This window comes from Hydra vulgaris, chromosome 02, assembly GCF_038396675.1.
Source record: "Hydra vulgaris chromosome 02, alternate assembly HydraT2T_AEP".
In the NCBI taxonomy this organism is placed as follows: Eukaryota; Metazoa; Cnidaria; class Hydrozoa; order Anthoathecata; family Hydridae; genus Hydra; species Hydra vulgaris.
Window position 1 is genome coordinate 28,364,824 of NC_088921.1, and position 20,256 is coordinate 28,385,079.

The following is a 20,256-nucleotide window of genomic DNA, read 5'->3' on the forward strand; positions in this document are numbered from 1 at the left end:
ATATATCTTTTAGCATTTCTATGCCCTCTATGTCTTCTATGTCTCATTTTTTAATAAATATTTCTGTGTTTATCGCGATCTACTTTTGTTAAAACAAAACGATATATCGGTTTTCCTACTCGATTCATTTCGCGATTTTGTTTATTATTTATATACTTGCTTTTTGTTTTTCGATAACACATCAGTGCTTTTCTACAATATTGACGCTTTATTTTTTTTAAATTTTTCTTAACTCTTCTACGTCTTAGAGTTCTTAGTTCTGTATTATTGGGATCAGTTAACTCGTTTTCATCAAAAGAGGTCCTATCAAAAAATTCAAAAAAAGCATCCCTATGAAAAGGCCATTTTCCATCTACTGTATATTTGGGTAATTTAGATGTATATTTAGGTCTCAAATTGCTTTTATAAGAAGGTGTTGAAAATAAATTCCGTCTTACAATCATACGGGAAAAATCAATATCATCTGCAGCCATTTTTGTCTTTTTTTTTAACTTTAACTTTTTTGACTTTAACTTTTTTTTGACTTTAACTTTTTTTCGACTTGTATTTTTTTATATCTTTTTTTTTTTTTTACAATATAAAAAACATAGTGTCACCCTGACACAACCTTACTTATTCTGTCTTTACTTTATCTTAGTAGGCCTACTTACTTGTGTTTTTTTCTTACAGTCTTTATTTTTTTTTTATACGGCCGTATTTTTTCTTACTTACTTACTTAACCTTACTTAGTCCTTACTTAACTTACTTAGTCCTGACTTAGTCCTTAGCCTGCTTACTCACACACTCGTTCTCACATCACTAATTCTTTCGAGTTAGTGTTTTCACTCGACACACTCACTAATTCTTTCGAGTTAGTGTTTTCACATTGAACTTTCTATACTTTCTAGACGCACTCACTAATTCTTTCGAGTTAGTGTTTTCACATTGAACTTTCTATACTTTCTAGACGCACTCACTAATTCTTTCGAGTTAGTGTTTTCACATTGAACTTTCTATACTTTCTAGACGCACTCACTAATTCTTTCGAGTTAGTGTTTTCACATTGAACTTTCTATACTTTCTAGACGCACTCACTAATTCTTTCGAGTTAGTGTTTTTACATTAAACTTTCTATACTTTCTACTACCCTCAACGAGAATCGAACCCACGACGGTCTAATGGCATGGCGTTTGAAACATAGTGCGGCGAGCGAATGCACTATGCTACGTCGACGTATTGGTTCATAAAGTTTTGAATTTATTTAACATGTTGTTTTAACACTTATCACAGAGTTTTTTTCTTCGCAGTGTTTTTAAAAAGTTGTTTACTCCGTATTTTAATCTTTTTAATCTTGTTCATAAAAGCGTTATTATAACTTTCTAAATTTAACTAACATGACACAGCATTTTCTTTTCATTGAATAAAGTTGCATCACTTTAGCTTTTATTTCGCGTTAATCTGTAGAGATTAAATTTTATACATAAAAAGCGTGTTTTTTTTGTTAACAAAATCAAAAATGACAAAAACATTAACAAAACGTTCGATTAAAAAAACAAAATATTTTTTTAACGATGAAGTCGTCGGAAAAGAAATAAATTTTAAAGAAAACGAACTATCTTTAGAAGAAGAACCAGAAATCATAAGCGATGACGATTCGGTTATAATAATAGAAGATGAAGACGCAATATTGGATTTTAATATTTTTATAAACGACCCAGACAAAATAGACTTTGTCGTAAAAAATCAAACTGTTGAACCTCCAAAAGAAAAAGAAACCTCCTCTGAAAAAGAAATAGACGAAGCTCCATTAGAATTTGCAGAAGCACCGGTCAACAAAATAAAAGTTTGTTTTTTAATATTTTTTACACTTTTTCATTATTTCTTTTCTTTACACATAAGATTTTTTTATATATTTTTTTAGAAAAAAAGCAAGTCATATAAACGACGCAATGCTATAAGAAAACTAAATTATTTAATAAAAAGAAATGTTTACAATTTGTAAATATATTATTTTTGTCTATTTTTTCGTCGTATATTTGCTTCTTTTAATTGATGTTTAATATCGACATAGGATTCAGCAGTATGAACCCAACGTTTTATTCTTTTGCCAACTCTTCCAAGTTTACGATTTGTTTTATTATCTTTATATCTGTTATTTGTTCTTCGTAAACACGATAATATTCTTTTACAATTGCTCGGTAAATACTGATTTTCAGTCTGTGTCGATGTTGAACTTTGTTTTCTACTTGTTTGTGTTTGAACTGCTTTTTTTGTTCTAGGAACTGTTGTTTTTGTACGTGCCATATTGACAGTGTTTAATGATCTAGGAGTATACCTTATTTTAGGCATTTTATAAAAAAAATGATATTTATAACTATTTATAATTATTACAATAAAATAAAGAGTATTTATTTCTAAATAAACCTATTTTTTTTAGTTTTAATAATGAGATATATAACAATAAACAATATAAAATATGAAGTGTTTAGCGATACTATCAACGATCAATTTTTCATTATTCAAAATGAAAAAAAAAAACCCATCAGTCTAGTATTTCCATACGACGCAAAAAGAGGTAATTGTTTTTTATGGTTTTTTTTCATTTTTATAAGAAAAATTATTATTTTTTAAAATACTATTTTTTTTCTAGAAAAAGAAATGCAAAAACTTAGAGACTTTAAAAACTTTGTCAGACAAAATTTTGTAGATGAAACAAGATTTTCTCGCACTCGTCGTAAGTTTTTTTTAACTTTACTATTTTTTCTTATTAAAAAAATTCATTTTTTAAAAAAATATTTTCTTTTTTTAGATAATCCCTATCCACGTTCACCACCATCACCATCACTACTATCGCCACTATCACCACTATCACCACGTTCGCCACCACAAACACCACCAGAACCCAATAGGGAAGTAGGTCCTTCTCACTGGGACTACTCTCCTCGTAAGTTAAACTTGAACCTTTTTTTTATTTTATTAAAAAGTATAAATATTTTTTAATATCCCCTTTGTCTGTTTTTTTTTAGAGAGTCCAGATCCTGAAAATACAGAAAGCGAAATTTTATGAGCTTTTGTATATATTTTTTTATAGAAAAAAATTTTTTTTTAGTTGTTATTACTATTTTGTTATTACTATTATATATATATATACATTACTATTTTTTTTGTTATTACTATTTTAATATTTGTCGTTTTTGTTAAATTTAAAATTAAAAAAGTATTAATTTTTTCTTTATATTTTTTTTGCTTATTTGAATTTTTACATTTTTTATTACAATATTTTTTAATACAATAGAATTTTACATCATTTTTTAATACAATAGAAAAAAAATGTACAAACAAATAATAAATACAATTTCAAAACAATTAAATCACCATTGGAAACAATTAGCGATTGATCTACACTTTAAAAGACACATTATTAAAAAAATTGACGTGAATTATATAAAAAACTTTGACAAAATTAAAAAAATTTTAATTCTTTATTTAACGCAACACAAAGATAAAAAAAGAGCTTTAAATCATTTATATTATGTAATAACAAGATGGGAAATTGAAACCGACAAGCAAGAACTTTTATTTAATTTATTACAATGTAAATTAGTTTTATTTAATATTTAATGTTTTTATATTTTTTAGCATAAAATAATGAATTTTACACGATTAAAACTAAAAATAGCACAACATTTACAAACACATTGGCAAACGTTAGCCGAATATCTGGACTACAAAAACCGTGATATCGTATGCATACAAACTGATTATCGTGATACTAACGAAAGAATGATGAGACTTTTAAATTTAATTTATCAAAGAAAAGGAACCGAATTCGAAGCAGCTCGTGCTTTATATGATGCGTTATGGACATGGTCAGTTGACATGACAACAAAACAAAATAATTTAGAACTATTAAAAAATATAGAAGAAACTATGAAAATAATTGAAAACTATATATTACAATAATTTTTTTATAATTTTTTTGTAATTTTTTTATTTTTTTTAGCAAACTAATATATTTAAAAAAAATGAAACAATACGTCAAAAAATGTGGATGGTAAGTTTTGTCATTTGTTTTTTCTTTGTTTTTTTTTTATAATTTTTTTATATTTTTTTCTTTTTTTTCTTTTTAGTTATGTAGATTATATTAACAAAGAGAGTCTTTGCTATCACGAGTTGTTATTGACAAAAGAAGAAGAACAAGATTTGGAAGAACTTATGGAAATGGAAGAATTAACAGAGGAAGATTATGAAAAATATTTAGTTCAATTAGTACAAGAAATGGAAGAAGAAGAATCAGATGATATTGAAGAACTTAAATTACAAATGTTGGAAGAAGAAATGGAAAAAGAAGTGGAAGAAATAGAAAAAGAAATGCATGAAATCTTAGATGAAATGGATTGGGAACAATACGTTATAGACGTTATGAATAAAATGGACAACTTACCAGAGCTTTATTTATAATTTTTTATTTATAAATATATCTTTTTTTTAGTCAAATAAAATAACAAGCATCACTTTTTAAATAATAAACTCGACAACAAGAACACCATGGTTTGAAATTGCTTTTTATCATAAACTTTTTATCGTATTGCAGCATAAGACGAACTGTTGTAATAAAATGAGATCACTTTATTTTGTAATTTTTTTTCATCGTATTGCATCATAAGACGAACTGTTGTAATAAAATGAGATCACTTTATTTTGTAATTTTTTTTCTTTTTTTTTAGACAACTAAAAAAATGAATAATAATGATGATTATGAAGATATGTTTCCTGGGTTTGGTGATTATTTAAACGAAGAAGAAAAAGAAATAGAAAATATAACTTTTAACAATATATTTGAAGAAGAAGAAGAATTTATTGAAAAGAACCTTATTTATATTTTTATTCTTTTATATGTTTTATTGAGCAATTTTGTTTATTTATTAATTCTTTTATGTTAAAAAAGACATGTATATTTTTTTATATTTTTTTATATAAATAAATGTTTTTTTTTCAGCAACTAATAAAAAAAATGTCAGCCAACATATATCCTTGCTGTTTTTGCGACAAAGAATTTAGTGCAAAAGAACTTTTACAGCATCAAGCAGATTGTTCTACAGAACAATACTCCCACGAATGTTTCACCTGTAAAAAAAAGGTACAAGATTTGTTAAACCACGAATGTGATTACGAATTTCTAGATATACAAAAAATATGTTTTTTTTGTAATACCAAAATCGATGATCAAGATTATTATGAGCACTCTGTCATCTGCTTTCAATATTATAAAGAGCAACAAAATCGTTATTTGAACCAAGTCGTTCAAGACGAAAAGAAAAATTTAAATTATTTGAATCTTTCTATGAATCAAATCATGATTAAAATGAAGAGTCTTCAAGAAAAAGAAATTAAAAATCTAAAAGAAGAAAACGACAAACTTCAACAAACTCTAGCAAAAACGAACCAAGAAATGGCAGAATTAAAAAGTCTCTGTTATGACAACATGTTGGTTTTAGCAAATCAACAAGATACAGAACATCTCAAACAAGAAATAACAAAACTTTATCATATTGCAGAAGAAAATAGCACAGAATTCTTAGCTTTAAAAAATTCCATTCAACAACCTAAAGAAGTCAAGGTAATTCAACACGTTTTTAAAGACACGCAATTGATCAAACTCGATCAAATGAATCTCAGACTGTTATCAGATGAAACATTTTATTCAGAACCCATTTACACATCAGAAGGATACCGTTATCGAATAAAAGTGTATACACGAAGTACCGTCATCAACAATCTAGCCATTTACTTTCAATTGTTAAGAGGTGACTTGGACGATGGTTTACAATGGCCTTTTACCAAAAATGTTAATATCACCTTGAGAAATAAAGAACAATTTTTTACTCGTACTACTACCAACAATAATTATCTTCAACTTTTAGACGACAGTTCATTTGATAAACCTACCACTGAATATAATGTGGCTGTTGGTTATAAGAATTTTATTTCACACGAAGAACTAAAACCATTTATTATTAACAATAATTTATTTATTACGATTAGTATACAATAACATATTTTATGTAAAAAAATGTATTTATCCTATTTTTTAAAATGTTTTTTTTTGTACTTTATCTAACATTATTAACCCTTATTTTTTTTTAGATTAACTAATAAAAAAAAATGAATACCATTGATATATTCAGAGAAATTAGTTTGGAACTAACAACCAACAACGTGCAATCTATCAAATTCTTACTCAGAATACCATTAGGAATCAAACAAACTTTAAAAAATGGTTTGGATATGATAGAATACTTTAAAGATCATACTATTCAAAGTGAACATGGTCATCTTTACGAATCATTAGAAAGTAAATTGGAATATCTACTTGTATTATGTAAAACAATTCATCGAAATGATATTTTCAACAAATACAAAAATAAAATACCACGTCTTCCTAGTTACGAAGAATGCGTTGTTAATAATCCACCTGTATATGCATATCCAAGTGCAGTTGTAGAAGCAAAACAACAAGAACTATTTCATTTATATAATCCAAAACCAGCTAAAGCACCTGAATGTGCACAAGAATTCATTTAACTCTTTTTTTTTTAGGAAAAAAAATTTTTTACTTGTATAACTTTTTTTACTTGTATTAACTTTTTTTACTTGTATAACTTTTTTTACTTGTATTAACTCCATTTGTAAACTTTTTTTTTTTTTTTAGACAACTAATTAAAAATAATGGGAAGCAACTGGGGAAATATTAGAAGAATACTTGATAAAGAAGAAATTACACTTCGTCACTTTTTACAAAGACTTCATCAACAAATGGCACGAGAAAAAAAGTTTATAGAAATAGACAAAGAAACAAGAAAAGCTAGTCATTATTTAGAATTCAACATTCTTTCTTATATTAAAAACTTTGAAAAACAAACAGTCATCTGGTTTAGTCCAGAAGAACGTCATTTTTCTTATTATCAATTTATTTTCGACAGTTTTAGTTTGAATCACTTTAACAGATTTACCCGTGAAATTCAATCACAACTTAGCTTGAAAGATTTGTGCAAAAGAACTTTGGCTTATCGACGAATTTATTTAGAATTTCAAGAGTTGCAAAAGAAAATTATTTCTTTATTTGATAAAACCAAACTACCACATAGCAAATGGAAAGATAAAGATAATATTCGTTTGTTATTTTACAGCTTTCATTCCATTGTTGATTTTGAATTTGATTCCTATTTTAATATTTTTAATAATCGTTTATTATTTTTTAATCTTCAAAGAGAATATCTTTACAAATTATTTCATATACTTTTCACAGAAATATCTTATTTTGCTGATCCAAATAAACAACTGGAAATACATTTAATACGAAAATTATATCGTTTAATCATGGAATATATAAATTGGTCACAACAACAATATTTTTATACTATTGAACCTTGTTTTATTCATTTTCAAATTGTAAAACACTATTTTTAATTTTTTTTAATTTTTTTTTTAGTTAACTAATAAAAAAAATGCAAAGAAGTAAGCACTTTTATGAATACGACATTATCCACATTGTGAATTGGTTTACATCCGAAACAAAAAATAACATGGATGTAGACTTGAAAACGTTAAAAGATTTGTGTAAAAGAAAATTGGCATATAGAAGAATTAAAATCGAATTTGAATTATTAAAAGAACAGCTTGGAAATTTATATATTTATGATGATGAAAACAAATCTTTTTATATTTGTGACTTTTCTTATGATTACGACATTAGTTGTTTATTAAATCATAATTCATTTTATTGGGTACAAAGAAAAATTATATATCCTTTATACGAAATGTTTAGATCGCACTATAATAATCGTTATATTAAAAATGAACAACTTGATTTTTTTTATAATTGTATTAGAAAATACATTCAATGGGCAATAGATCAATATTATTATATTCGTGAAAATAATTTTGTACATTATAATGATATCATTTTATATTTATAGACAAACTAATAAAAAAAATGAAATACGGTTACAGCAAAAGAAAGCCAAACAAAAAAGTGAAAAAACAAATGAAAGGTATATTTTTTTTCTGTATTTATTTTTATCATTAAAATTTTTTATTAATTCTATTTTTTTGTTTTTTTACAGCCATGTATGCCTACTATTTTACAATAAATAAACATTCGTTAAACCACTCAGATACAATTAACCGAAGATACTTTTGTATTAAACAATGTGGCGTATGTCAAGCGTGCTACTTGAAAAAAAATGATTAACTTTTTTATACAGAAATATATATTTTATTGCATATTTGTGTCTTTTTTTTTTATTGTATATTAATGTCTTTTTTTTATTCTTTATTTTTTTACTTTTTTATAACAATTTCTATTTTTTTCTAACATTCTTTTTCTTTAGATATAAATAAAAAAAATGAATTCAAATGAAAACTGGGAAGATGATCTCACTGATTCCACATTCGAGCTACCACCACCAAATATAAAATTTAAAAAAATGAATGCGAAATTAAAAGGATTAGCCTTCGAGAAATGCTTGGAAGACGAGCTAGAAAAAATAAACATTAATAAGAAAAAAACTTCTATAAACGAATATATAAAAGCGAACTTTTCTATTCACAAATCATAAACTTTTTTTAATTGAAATTTTTTATTGTACTTTTTTTATTAACATTTTTTTTTGTACAACTATTTTTATAAATAAAAATTTTTTTTTAGCTAACTAATACAATGTGTGGAAATCGCAATTGTACTGTCAAAAACACAATCCAATTAACTGGTGAAGAACTGATATTTGTCTTGATGTCTGCAGAAAAATATCAAAAATCATTTTTTGAAGAACTCGACATTTATAATCATTATGTCACCATCGGAAAACAATATTATCCAAACATGACATTTGAAAACTTTGTCAAAGAAAAATATCCTATTTTCAGAGAAAAAAATAAATCAATATTGTAACATTTTTTAACTGTAACAGTTTTTATAAAATAAAAAATTTTTTTGACACCTGATCTTTTTTTTGCGCGCATGCGCCACCTTTTTTTTTTTTTGAGACCGGGAAATTTTCATCACTTTCATTCGGTTTATTTCAACTTTTTTTTACACGGGCCGCGGTTTTAACGTTTTATTTTTTACACGGTCGGTGACACTGAATCTGAGTCTGACTCTTACAAGAATTGTAACTTACGTTATCATCAAATGCGGCCACTGCATCTTGTTTAAACTGCATTAAATATCCTTGGATTTGTGCTACACTATATCTTTGATTTGTGTCACTGACCGTTTTGCTAAACAAGACCGCGTCAGAATGCTTCATGTGTGGATAAAAACGTAAAAACATTTGTATCAATTGTGAAACAGAAGCTTTATCAATAATCTGTTTTAAATCAATTCGACCAGGCCGTATAAGTGCAGAGTCAAGTCGTTCAAGGTAATTAGTTGTCATAAATACCAGTCTCTCTTCTGTTGACACTACTCCATCAAGACAGTTTAACAAACCACTAAATGTCACCTAACAATAAATTAATGCTAAACTTAAAATAAAAATAAATAAAATTAACTATTTTTCTACATATCAACTTTTTTTTATCAGTCTAATTAATTAATATATTTTATGTTTGTAACCTCTTTCAAATATTAAACTATAAACTATATATAATAGGTTTTAATACAACCTCAAATAAGTTTTATTTTAAAGAGTGTTGGTAAAATAGACTCAGTAAAATAGAATATGTCAAGACTTGAACTGGTTTTTCATTCTAAAAAGTAACACACATCAACCTTATCAGCTTCATACCCAGACATAAATTTCACGTGTCATTATGGGTTTTATTATTGAACTTTTAAATATTTTAAATATTTATTATATTTAAACAAACAAAAAGTTGTATTTTTCTTTAAAGAGTAGACTTGAACTTATTCAAACAATAAACTTACATAATTTGGGTAGTAACCTGCAGCTTTATTCCCAGTCATCTTATCATCATCTCGTTTACTAAAAGCAGCATCAATGTCTTCAAGTAAAATTATACTTTGTTGTGGCGCCACACTCATTAAATGTGTTAAACGATCATCTGATAATGTTCGATCTCCAAGATTCATTATACATATACTGTATTGCAGTTCACCAGCAAGTGCTGTTCTATTTGTAATAAAAAAATGATACATATATATATATATATATATATATATATATATATATATATATATATATATATATATATATATATATATATATGTATATGTATATATATATGTATATATATATATGTATATATATATGTATATATATATATATATATATATATATATATATATGTATATGTATATATATATATATATGTATATGTATATATATATATATATGCATATATATATATGTATATATATATGTATATACATATATATATATACATATATATATGTATATGTATATGTATATGTATATGTATATATATATATATATATATATATATATATATATATATATATATATATATATATATTAGGGTGACCCCAAAAAAAAAAAAAAGAAAAGCTCTCTACTGATTACCATTCTATGTGACCTAAATAAGTCCTAAAAAAATTTGACGGTTTTATTTCTGACAAGAAGTCCTAGATGTAAAATCTGAGTTTTACGGTTTTAATGTTAAGCTGGCTTAACATAAATAGAAAACACAATTTTTTTTTAATTTTAGAAAATTAAAACAAAACAATTAGATGTGTATAAATCATTTCCAATTGTTTTTGTTATTATTTAAGTTATTTAATAATTTATATTTATAAATATGAAAATCCAAAAAAAAAATACAAAAAAAAAAATATTTATTAGCAAATTTAAGATTTTACTGTGGTGAAACATTTTTCAAAAAATACAACTTTTTAAACAGTTCCCAAGCTTCTTTTTGGTCATACTCTTAGTCAAGTTTTTTCTAGACTTTTTAACTACAAAAAGTACATTTTGAAGGTGATCTTCATCTCTGAGCAAGTATAAAAGAGCCATTCTTTTATACGTGCTCTTGATATTTTAAAATGTTTAAAGAGAAGGTAGCTTTGCTCGGAAATCAGCTCAGGTAGCTTTGCAGTCTCTCCAGTTTGTACATTTGATGGTTTACAACACTGAAATTCAATTGGCTCTTTAAACTCAATCAGAGCTAACAGCATTTTTAGCTTTGTTTCAGAAGGAACTTCTTTGTCCCCAAAGGACAAAACACAGACTTGCGAAGTTAAGCACAACATATGGCATCCTATGCTGAGAAGCAAAGCATTTCCAATCTTCTTACTGATTTTTCTCAATGCATAGGATGTCTGGATATTTTCAAATTATTGTAGGGAGCCAGAAATTCTGAAAAACTTTTCAAACTTTTCTGAAAAACTCTTCAACCATGGAACAAAGAAAATTGCAACGAACAAACTTGCATCCTTCAACTGCAGCACTTCTTTTTCTGTCATGATATTACTGATATCTTTGGTCATATAAAGAGTCAGGATGTAGATATCTATGTATCTGCTAAAAACCTTGCCATATGGCAAGCACCAGGTTGATGGAACCTAAAACCTTGTATTTCTGCTCCAAAGAAGGAGGCAAGCTTACAAACTATACCATAATCATTCCTTGAAAACACCATATCAGTAGGTGCTTTAGTCAAAAATGCAGTTGTATCACAGCATATACTAATGATCTGCTCTTTACATCCATAATATTCTAAAAGATTGTGCACTTATTCTGCTTGTTTAACTTCCTTTTAAGAGTCACATTGATTAACACCTATAAGATTATCTTCCATGGTATCGTTGTCCAGGGAGCTCACTGAGACTGCAAGTTGCTCGATTTTTTAAACAATGTTAAGCCCAGTGGTAATTTGTTTCAACAGTTTGGTATCAAAATGAAGAATAAGCTGTCTGCCTTTAAGATGATTTGTTATTGAAACCCACTCTAAGTCTCCTTTAAGTTCTACATATTTGAACTTTTTTTCTATGAAGTGTGCTTCATGAAAGCGGTATATCATTTATTTCTATACCTCCAGCTTTAAATACTTCACTTAAAATTGCCATATGAGGTGTACACCAACATTGAACCTTGTAGCTGGAATAGCAGTACATTCAATGAGCTTTTCAGCATTCACTGCTAGATTTATCCTATCTCCAGAATTGCACCTAAGTATCATTTTGTAATATTATTACAAAATGATACTTAGGTATCATTTTGTAATAATATTACAAAATGATTAAGTATCATTTTGTAATATAATTTATAATTATACACTTTTCAATAAAATAGCTTTAGTTTGTAAAAATTACAACTATGTTATTAAAATAATAGTATACTTGCGTTTCCGACTGTTACCCAGGAAATCTTCTTCCTTGCTGATTTCATAATCCTTGTTTGACTGTTCTTCCTCACTACTGAATTAAATCTCTTCTGTCATGGAGTCATGTGACAACAAAACATTATTGATATCTTTTAAATTTTTTGTCTCTAATTCTTTAACTCTCAACTTATCTAGCTTGTTCTATCTCCAATTTGCATCCAGTACTCTCCTAATGTAGTCTTTATCAACTATTGTTCCCACATATCTTTTTCTATCCAACTTCTGGTCTTCATAAAAACTAAAAAATATTTAAATCTGTTAAGACATTTATAAATAAATTAATAATTGTTCTAGTTTTTCTTGGTTAATCGTAAATATTTGAAAGGAAATAATATGCTATTACTTAAGTTACTTTAAATCAGAAAAAAAATCTCACTACTCCAAAAAGTGTTATTTAATGAACTTACTTTATATCTTCCAGCTTGGCACCATCTGTTCTTAATCTATCAGCAATAACATCTTTTTCAAAATTCTCAGTCGATATGTTTAAAAGCTGATAGGATTCTGTGAGAAAATGTTTCTCTAACTTTGATTGCTTATCAAGACTGCTGTCCCAGTTCAGAGAAGACAATTTAATCAAAATTTTTATATTTTTAATTAAGTTTAATAATTTTGGTCTTTATATTGTACCCAGAAATCACAAACTTCTTGTCAAACCCAGGATTATCCCAATTTTTTCCAATCCTAGTTACCTGATAATTGTATCAGGATCTGTATAAACACCATTTTCACAAACAAGATCCTTGGATTTCGATTTCAATTTGCAACCAACATTAGTAGAAATGGGTTTGTAATTAACCTGTGAATTGCGAAGGATAAATTGATAGTATCTCAGAATATCACCATTAGATGGAAGCTGTCTCTGAGGTAAATCTCTCAGTGGGTACTTCAAAAGGTAAATATACCTCAACCTTTCTGTATTTTCCGTTTTTTCCTATTCTGACCCATTATCATCCTTTTTTTAGCTGTTCTACCCATTTTTTATATAAATTTCGAAATAATCAGTTTTTTTAACTAGATTTATACTATATTTTACATTTGCATCAAAAATCTATGAAGTTGTTATTCCCTCTCATATCATATTTTATTTTAGCTTACCGTTACGGCTTTTATAATCGTTTACACGAGAATTCCTTCTACACAAGTTAGAATTACTTTGTGCACAAGTAATTCCATTTAGAAATTATTTCCTTCAAAAATTTTCTAAATGGAATTACTTGTGAACCAATTAAGAGCACATTGAAATTTTAAAAAAAGTGTTTTTTTGGGACACCCTAATATATATATATATATATATATATATATATATATATATATATATATATATATATATATATATATATATATATATATATATATATATACACATATATACAACTGTAGAAATATTTTTTGCACACAATTTTGTATAAAGCATCATTGATAACCTTGTATTAAACCTGTGGGAACTTCAGTATATATTGACTGAGGGTTTGGGTATTTATCATTTGAATGATCATTTCAATGATCAGAACTTACATTGCAGTTTTGTTTTTTGTCACAATGCACATTGCAAGAAAATAAAATAAAAAAGCGGTCAAAAGGTTAATATAAAGTTGATCTTCAAGCACTTTTGATGATTTTCCAAAAGCCTCTAGAGCCTAACTTTTGAGATAAGATACAAGAATTAGTGAACTGAGAATAATGAAGCTTAGCATCTGAAAGCACATTTTTACATTGATTTCTTGCAATAATAAATAGTTGTTTGTTCTCAAGAGAGTTGTTATTTTAAAAAAGATGAAAAAAATGATTATGATTAGATATAGCAGCTGCACAAGAGGGTAAAAACCAGAGGAGAATGAGGCTTGACTTGGAACTGACAAGAAAGAATAAAAGCTACCATTCCTGCCTGAATTCAGGAGGTTACATAGGAGGTACATTTTCAGCTGAGAAGGAAAAGACATCAGCCCAAGAACTGTCACAAAAAATATCATGAAAAGAATCCCAGTCAACTTTGGGGTAATAGTAAGCAGTGTGATGATAAGGCGAACCCAAAAAGGAGGTACAGGATGAAAGATTTAAAGAGATCATTGCATGGTCAGAACCACCTAAAAGAAAAAAAGGAGAAACTGAACACAAGCTAGGATCAGAGACCAGACATAAATCAAGGAGTAAAGGTAAATGATCAGTGTTGTCAGGAAAACAAGCCACAGAGTTAACTATCTGAGTAAGAGATTGAGAAATGCAGAAGTTATAGACTTTATTGTCAGCAGGGTCAGTGGCCTTAGAGCCAAGCCATTCAGTGTGATGAGCATTAAAGTCACCAATAACAACAATATTGGCAGAAGGGTAAAGAGAAAGGGCATGGTCAATTTGATTAGAAATTGAGTTTTAGAGATGTACCCTCATTAGGAGATAACAGAAAGAGTTGCATAGCCACTATCAAGGAGGCACAAGCAAAAACATATGAGAAGAGTGAAGAAGATCCAGCATTCATCATCCTAGGCAGGAAACAATGTTTAAAACAGGTTTAATTTACGCCAGCCTAATAGCTGAAGGGGTTGGAGGCTGGTCAACAGAACTATTCTGCTTACCTCTTAAGCCTAGGAGGTCTGCTACATGACAGAAGCTGGGTGCAGTTAACATCTGCCCAAGATGAGTATTTTCATCGAGTCACCATATCCAGCTTTTACTCAACCAAGAGCCCCAAGGCAGAGGAACTTTAGCTGGATGCAGTTAACATCTGCCAATAATGAGTATTTTTATCGAGACACTATCTCTAGCTTATACCCAACCAAGAGTCCTAAGGCAAGGGATTTTTAAGTCAGTTTTTTTCTCCTAGCCTATGGCTAAAAAGCATTCACACAAGGCAGAAGGACATGGGGCAGGTAGTACTGTGTTTCAAATTACTAGAAGCAGGGTGATTATGATGATCCTGAACCTGACCTGACCTGGAGTAATTAAAAGGAGCTACTTACTGCAAACAGTACCTAAAAACACTTGGCATGACATTTTGGAAATGCATTAGGAAAATACGACATCTAACAAAATACTAGAGATAAGGGTGAGTGTAGGTTTTATAATTGGGGTGTCTAGTTAGTTAATGAGCTCACACAGCATTAAAATAGATTTAAACAGAACAATTAAACAGAACACATACATACATAAAGTAACTTACAAGTGAGTAAACACCGCACCAGAGGTTCAGACAGAACACATATATAAAGTAACTTATTTAATTTATTGTTATGATAACAAAACAACCATATTTATATACATAAAATAATGACAAAGCTATTCAATAAGAAAAATTTTGTATTACATAAAGCTGCTTTTTCCACATCCAGGTGGTCCATATAACAGATAGCCACGACGGTACGGAATACCTTAAAACAGTTGTTGGATATCATAATAATATCACAATAAAAATAATATATATGTAAATGCACACACAAATATATATATACAGATATATACAAATATATATATATATATATATATATATATATATATATATATATATATATATATACATATATATATATGTTTATATATATATATATATATATATATATATATATATATATATTTATATATGTCTATATATATATTTAAATTATGTAAGTATTAAAAAAAGTGTGTGTGTGGAGGGCACTAACCCCCTCCCACACACACTTTTTTACTATAGGACCAATTTTTTTTTTAAAAACAAATTTCTAGATATAGAGGACTTTTTTTAGAAACTGACAATTGTGCCCCTCTACTTTGAAACCCGTATTGCAGGCCCTGCATCAAGAAGAATGTCTAAATATCATAAAATTCAAAACTCACAAGAAGTTGGCAATTGTTACAATTAATTTTATAGAACTGTAGTTATGTTGCAACCAGGAAGTTACATTAGATACATATATATATTTTTTAATGTAAATTCACCTACCCAAGGTCAAAAAGGCCACTACAGAAGAGTAGGCTATTTTATTGTGGTTATAGCCCTCTCCCAACTCTAGAAAAAATTTTTTTATAATAAGAAAGTTGTTCGCAGAGTTGTAATAAAAGAAGTAGTTTTTTTTCACATTTATAAAAAATAAAATTCAATATATTTTACTCATTATATTTTAGAAATTTCCATAAAATTCTTACTAAAACAAAAGATATATAAAAATTTATTAATAACAAAATTTATTAAAATCTTGTTATTATTGTTTTTATTATAATTTCAATCCCATTTCAATGTGCAAATATTTTTATGAAAGTTATGCAAAATGCTTTTACATTAAGTAACAAATTACTTCTAATGATTGTCTAATAAATGAAAAATTGTAATTAAATTATTAAAAAATTTATATATAATATTTTTAAATTATTTAAACATCTATTTTTTCCAAAAAATTACAAAATTTTTTGGAAAAAATAAATGTTTATACGCTTTAATAAAAAAAAAAAAAAATTTTAATAAAAAATTTTCTATTTACGAGTTATAAGTTATTAATATTAATATAATCAATAATATTATTTATATTTTTATCTTTATATAGTTATAAAGATAAAAATATAAATAATATTATTGAATATATTAAATTTTTTGTTAATTTACACTAAATGCGCTTATTTTAAACATTATTAACATTATTATAATTAGTTTTTTATTTTATTATTTAAAGCCATCACAAAAATAAAACCTTTAGAAAAGATGAATGATTAAAGTTATCTATAACGTAACAATTTTTTTATTGCATTTAAATTGTTAAACATCAAAGCAGCTGTGGTTAATCTGAATTGTCAAAATACCGAATAGTCAATGAATACTTGTGACATCTAAATACATTAAAAATAACAAAAAAAGTTGCTGAAAAAAATATTTTAAAATCACCTCGATCTATATACCATTTTTTATTAAAAATAAACTCCCTAACATCATTTAGGATTCTTTCAGATACACCATCATCTAGAATAACTGAACTAATTGGCCGATGCTGCCTAGGAAAACCAAACTGACGCCAATCAGGCCCCATAGGTATATACATAACAGTTTTTCCCTCTTGTTTAGACAAAGCTAGTGTTTTTGCCTCATGCAACATTGAGTAAAAGATTTCTTTATTTCTACCAAGCGATGTCAATGTCACTGTTTCCCAAGGCAAGCCACTGGCAAGATCTCTCATTCCTTGATCTCTTTGCCTTTCAATACGAAGCCAGTTTTTTTTATACTTTAAAAAATGTGTGCCTGGGCTTGGTGTGAAATCAAACTGGGCATTTACTTTTCCAGTTTCATGCTGTTGGAATGTGGTAAAAACACTCAAATGCTGTGTTTGTTTTGCTTGCTTCTGAATCATCCATTGTAGCAACCATTCATAACTTTTATCTTTACTTGTAACTTCTAAAGTAACCATACAATGGCGACGAAACATAACAAATCCAAATTGCATTCCTTTGCGCATTATTGCTAAACCAGTTCCAACACCAACAAGCCCAAACCCTGCTGAAAAATATGGGTTTTCAGCAAGTGCAGGTAGGAATTCAGATATCGTCATTTTTTTTTACAGTTTTAAAATATTTTATATCTAAGTAACAAAAATAGATACCTTACTTTATTACATTGTAAACCTTGTACTATCAATAACTACAAAACACCTGAGCACAAATTATTTTTCCATAATGCTATTTATAGTTATTAAATCTAAATATCTAAAAACTAAAAAAATATTTATATGCAACAAAAAGTCTCAAAAACTCAACTATTTTTCAAATATTTAAGATAAATGTGCTTTATTATATTATCACAAGCTAATCTAGGTTTTTTTTGTGTGTGTATTTGAACAGCAAAAGCAAAAGCCTAAATTATAATATAATAACATATATATTTGCAAATAAAATAATATATATATATATATATATATATATATATATATATATATATATATATATATATATATATATATATATATATATATATATATATATGTGTGTGTGCTGTATTAGGGAAAAAATTTTAAAATATTTGTCAAAAATTTAACTAATAAATATATTTTACTCATCTTAGTTTGAATAGTTTTTCTTTTGCTACCTGGAACTTTTACTCATATTTGTTTTTGGCTAAACATTTATATATATATATATATATACATATATATATATATATATATATATATATATATATATATATATATATATATATATATATATATATATATATATATATATATATATATATATATATACAGCACATCATGTACTACATGTATTAACTTAATTAATTTAGGGTTGTTTTAAACAAAATAGTTTACAATATATAAAAATAACTTAAATAACTAAATAAATACATGTAGTACATGATGTACTGTTTCAGACAGTGTCTGGAGATGATCAAAACCAATTTTTTTATTCAAGTAAGAAATTTTGTCTTCTTTTAATATATAATAAATTAAATAGAACTAAAATTTAGCATAATTATTTCTTAGGTTGAAAAATTTTGTAAACAGAATTTATTTATTGCTATTGCTACCAATTTGTAATTTCTTTTCGTCAAACTTTATCTAATTTATTTATTTTACTGATTTTCAAAAGGCTTGCCTTTTGAAAATCAGTAAAATAAATAAATTACATAAAATTTGAATTCTTAAAAATAGTATTAAATACTATTTGAAAAACACCTATGATTTTAGTGCATTAAAAGGTGTTATAACTTGAAGTGTTTATATAGTTTTGAGGTTTTAAAATTTTTAGAATAATCAAAACTAGACGAAAATTTTACAATTTTGCCGCCTTTTCAATCTCGGATGCCGGTAGAAATACGATCCGGTGTCATGTAAATATTTTAGTCCGTTAAAATATTACTGCGCAGTAAATCTTTAACGTTGTAATTTTACAGCGCAGTAAAATTTTAACGTTATAATTTTACTGCGCAGTAAAATTTAACGTTAAAAATTTACTGGGCAGTAAAATAACAACGTTAAAAATTTACTACGCTTTTTATTTTTTTCACTGTCATCAAGTAAAGAAGAAATGTTAAAGTTTGTGGGAGGGGCGGGTAAAAATATACATGTTTTATGTAATTAGGGGTACCTCAATTTATCTTCCCATGAAACTTTTATTATTTAATGCATACATTAAGTGATTTTATGGTTTGTATTTTCCGATGAAACGTCAACTGAATAATCATCCTAGAAACGTCAAAACACAATAATCAAAAACAAACCACAGAACACTGAAAGGACACTTACCGTACACAGACCTGAACACTGAATGATACTCTCCTCCAAACTTTACTTCTCAACACTGGACACTTTATAATAAATAAAAATAAAAATAATAAATATATTGATATTATGAATATTAGTAATTATAATCCCAATAACCGCAATAATAGTACCTTTAACTATAATCGGAATATTTAGAAGTACAACTTAGCAACCAGACAATCTCTAATGGACTTATTATAAAAGGACAAAAATAGACTTCGACAAAGCACTAATTGCAACAATTTTAATTACAACTATCAAAAATGAATTGTCTATAAAAAATGTTTGTCTTTCTAGACAATCATTTTAAAAACGGACACTAAATGAACAATCTCGATTTTTTAATGAGGTATAGAAGATCTATTTAATATATAATTTGGACTTATAACGAGTAATTAAATTTTCACTGCAGCATCGTTTCAAAAACTGAAAACAAGCACAAAATTAAAAATACAATTTTTCTAACAGAAGTTCATTTTTTAATTTTTTGTCCAGCTTGTGCTGTTGATTAAAAGTTAATGTCTATTTAAAAACCTCAAAATGGACTATTTTGTGCTCAATTGAAGTTCATTAATTACTTAGTTCAGTTGTTTTTCAATTCTCAGTGAATGTGCGTGAAAATTTATTTTTAAAATGCCCTCTCCAGTTTGGGATTATTTCAAAAAAGTTGAAGGTAAGTTTGTCATATAAAAAATTT

General features: G+C 26.7%; 2 protein-coding genes across 6 annotated transcripts; one reads left to right on the top strand and one right to left on the bottom strand.

Moving 5' to 3' along the window:
* Window positions 1-594: 594 nt before the first annotated feature.
* Window positions 595-8,926, top strand: LOC136076861 (proline-, glutamic acid- and leucine-rich protein 1-like). Of its 5 annotated transcripts, none has more exons than XM_065790483.1 (5): window positions 595-2,554; window positions 2,630-2,923; window positions 3,006-4,033; window positions 4,110-8,033; window positions 8,106-8,926. In XM_065790483.1, the coding sequence occupies exons 1-3, from the start codon at window positions 2,425-2,427 to the stop codon at window positions 3,044-3,046; spliced, it is 465 nt and encodes a 154-aa protein (XP_065646555.1). In that variant the 5' UTR covers window positions 595-2,424; the 3' UTR covers window positions 3,047-4,033; window positions 4,110-8,033; window positions 8,106-8,926. The 5 variants fall into 5 exon arrangements, with proteins under 5 accessions (XP_065646555.1, XP_065646557.1, XP_065646558.1 ...); XM_065790485.1 differs by having other exon boundaries at window positions 617-2,554; window positions 2,630-2,713; window positions 2,789-4,033; XM_065790486.1 differs by lacking the exons at window positions 595-2,554; window positions 2,630-2,923 and having other exon boundaries at window positions 3,235-4,033.
* A 172-nt stretch (window positions 8,927-9,098) lies between these two features.
* Window positions 9,099-17,897, bottom strand: LOC100209938 (mitochondrial chaperone BCS1). The gene is made up of 4 exons (XM_065789441.1): window positions 17,195-17,897; window positions 15,647-15,710; window positions 9,911-10,115; window positions 9,099-9,485 (listed from the first exon to the last, which is right to left on the bottom strand). The coding sequence occupies exons 1-4, from the start codon at window positions 17,850-17,852 to the stop codon at window positions 9,099-9,101; spliced, it is 1,314 nt and encodes a 437-aa protein (XP_065645513.1). The 5' UTR covers window positions 17,853-17,897.
* Between the last annotated feature and the right edge of the window lie 2,359 nt (window positions 17,898-20,256).

What these genes read in the sequence shown, in the direction of transcription:
- LOC136076861 (XM_065790481.1), top strand. Translation starts at nt 4,964, where the DNA reads ATGTTTTTTTTTCAGCAACTAATAAAAAAAATGTCAGCCAACATATAT.
- LOC100209938 (XM_065789441.1), bottom strand. Translation starts at nt 17,852, where the DNA reads ATGACGATATCTGAATTCCTACCTGCACTTGCTGAAAACCCATATTTT. An exon ending in AAAATGGTATATAGATCGAG is followed by an intron (nt 15,711 to 17,194) that starts GTGATTTTAAAA and finishes AACTGTTTTAAG; the next exon opens with GTATTCCGTACCGTCGTGGC. An exon ending in TGTGGAAAAAGCAGCTTTAT is followed by an intron (nt 10,116 to 15,646) that starts GTAATACAAAAT and finishes TATTACAAATAG; the next exon opens with AACAGCACTTGCTGGTGAAC.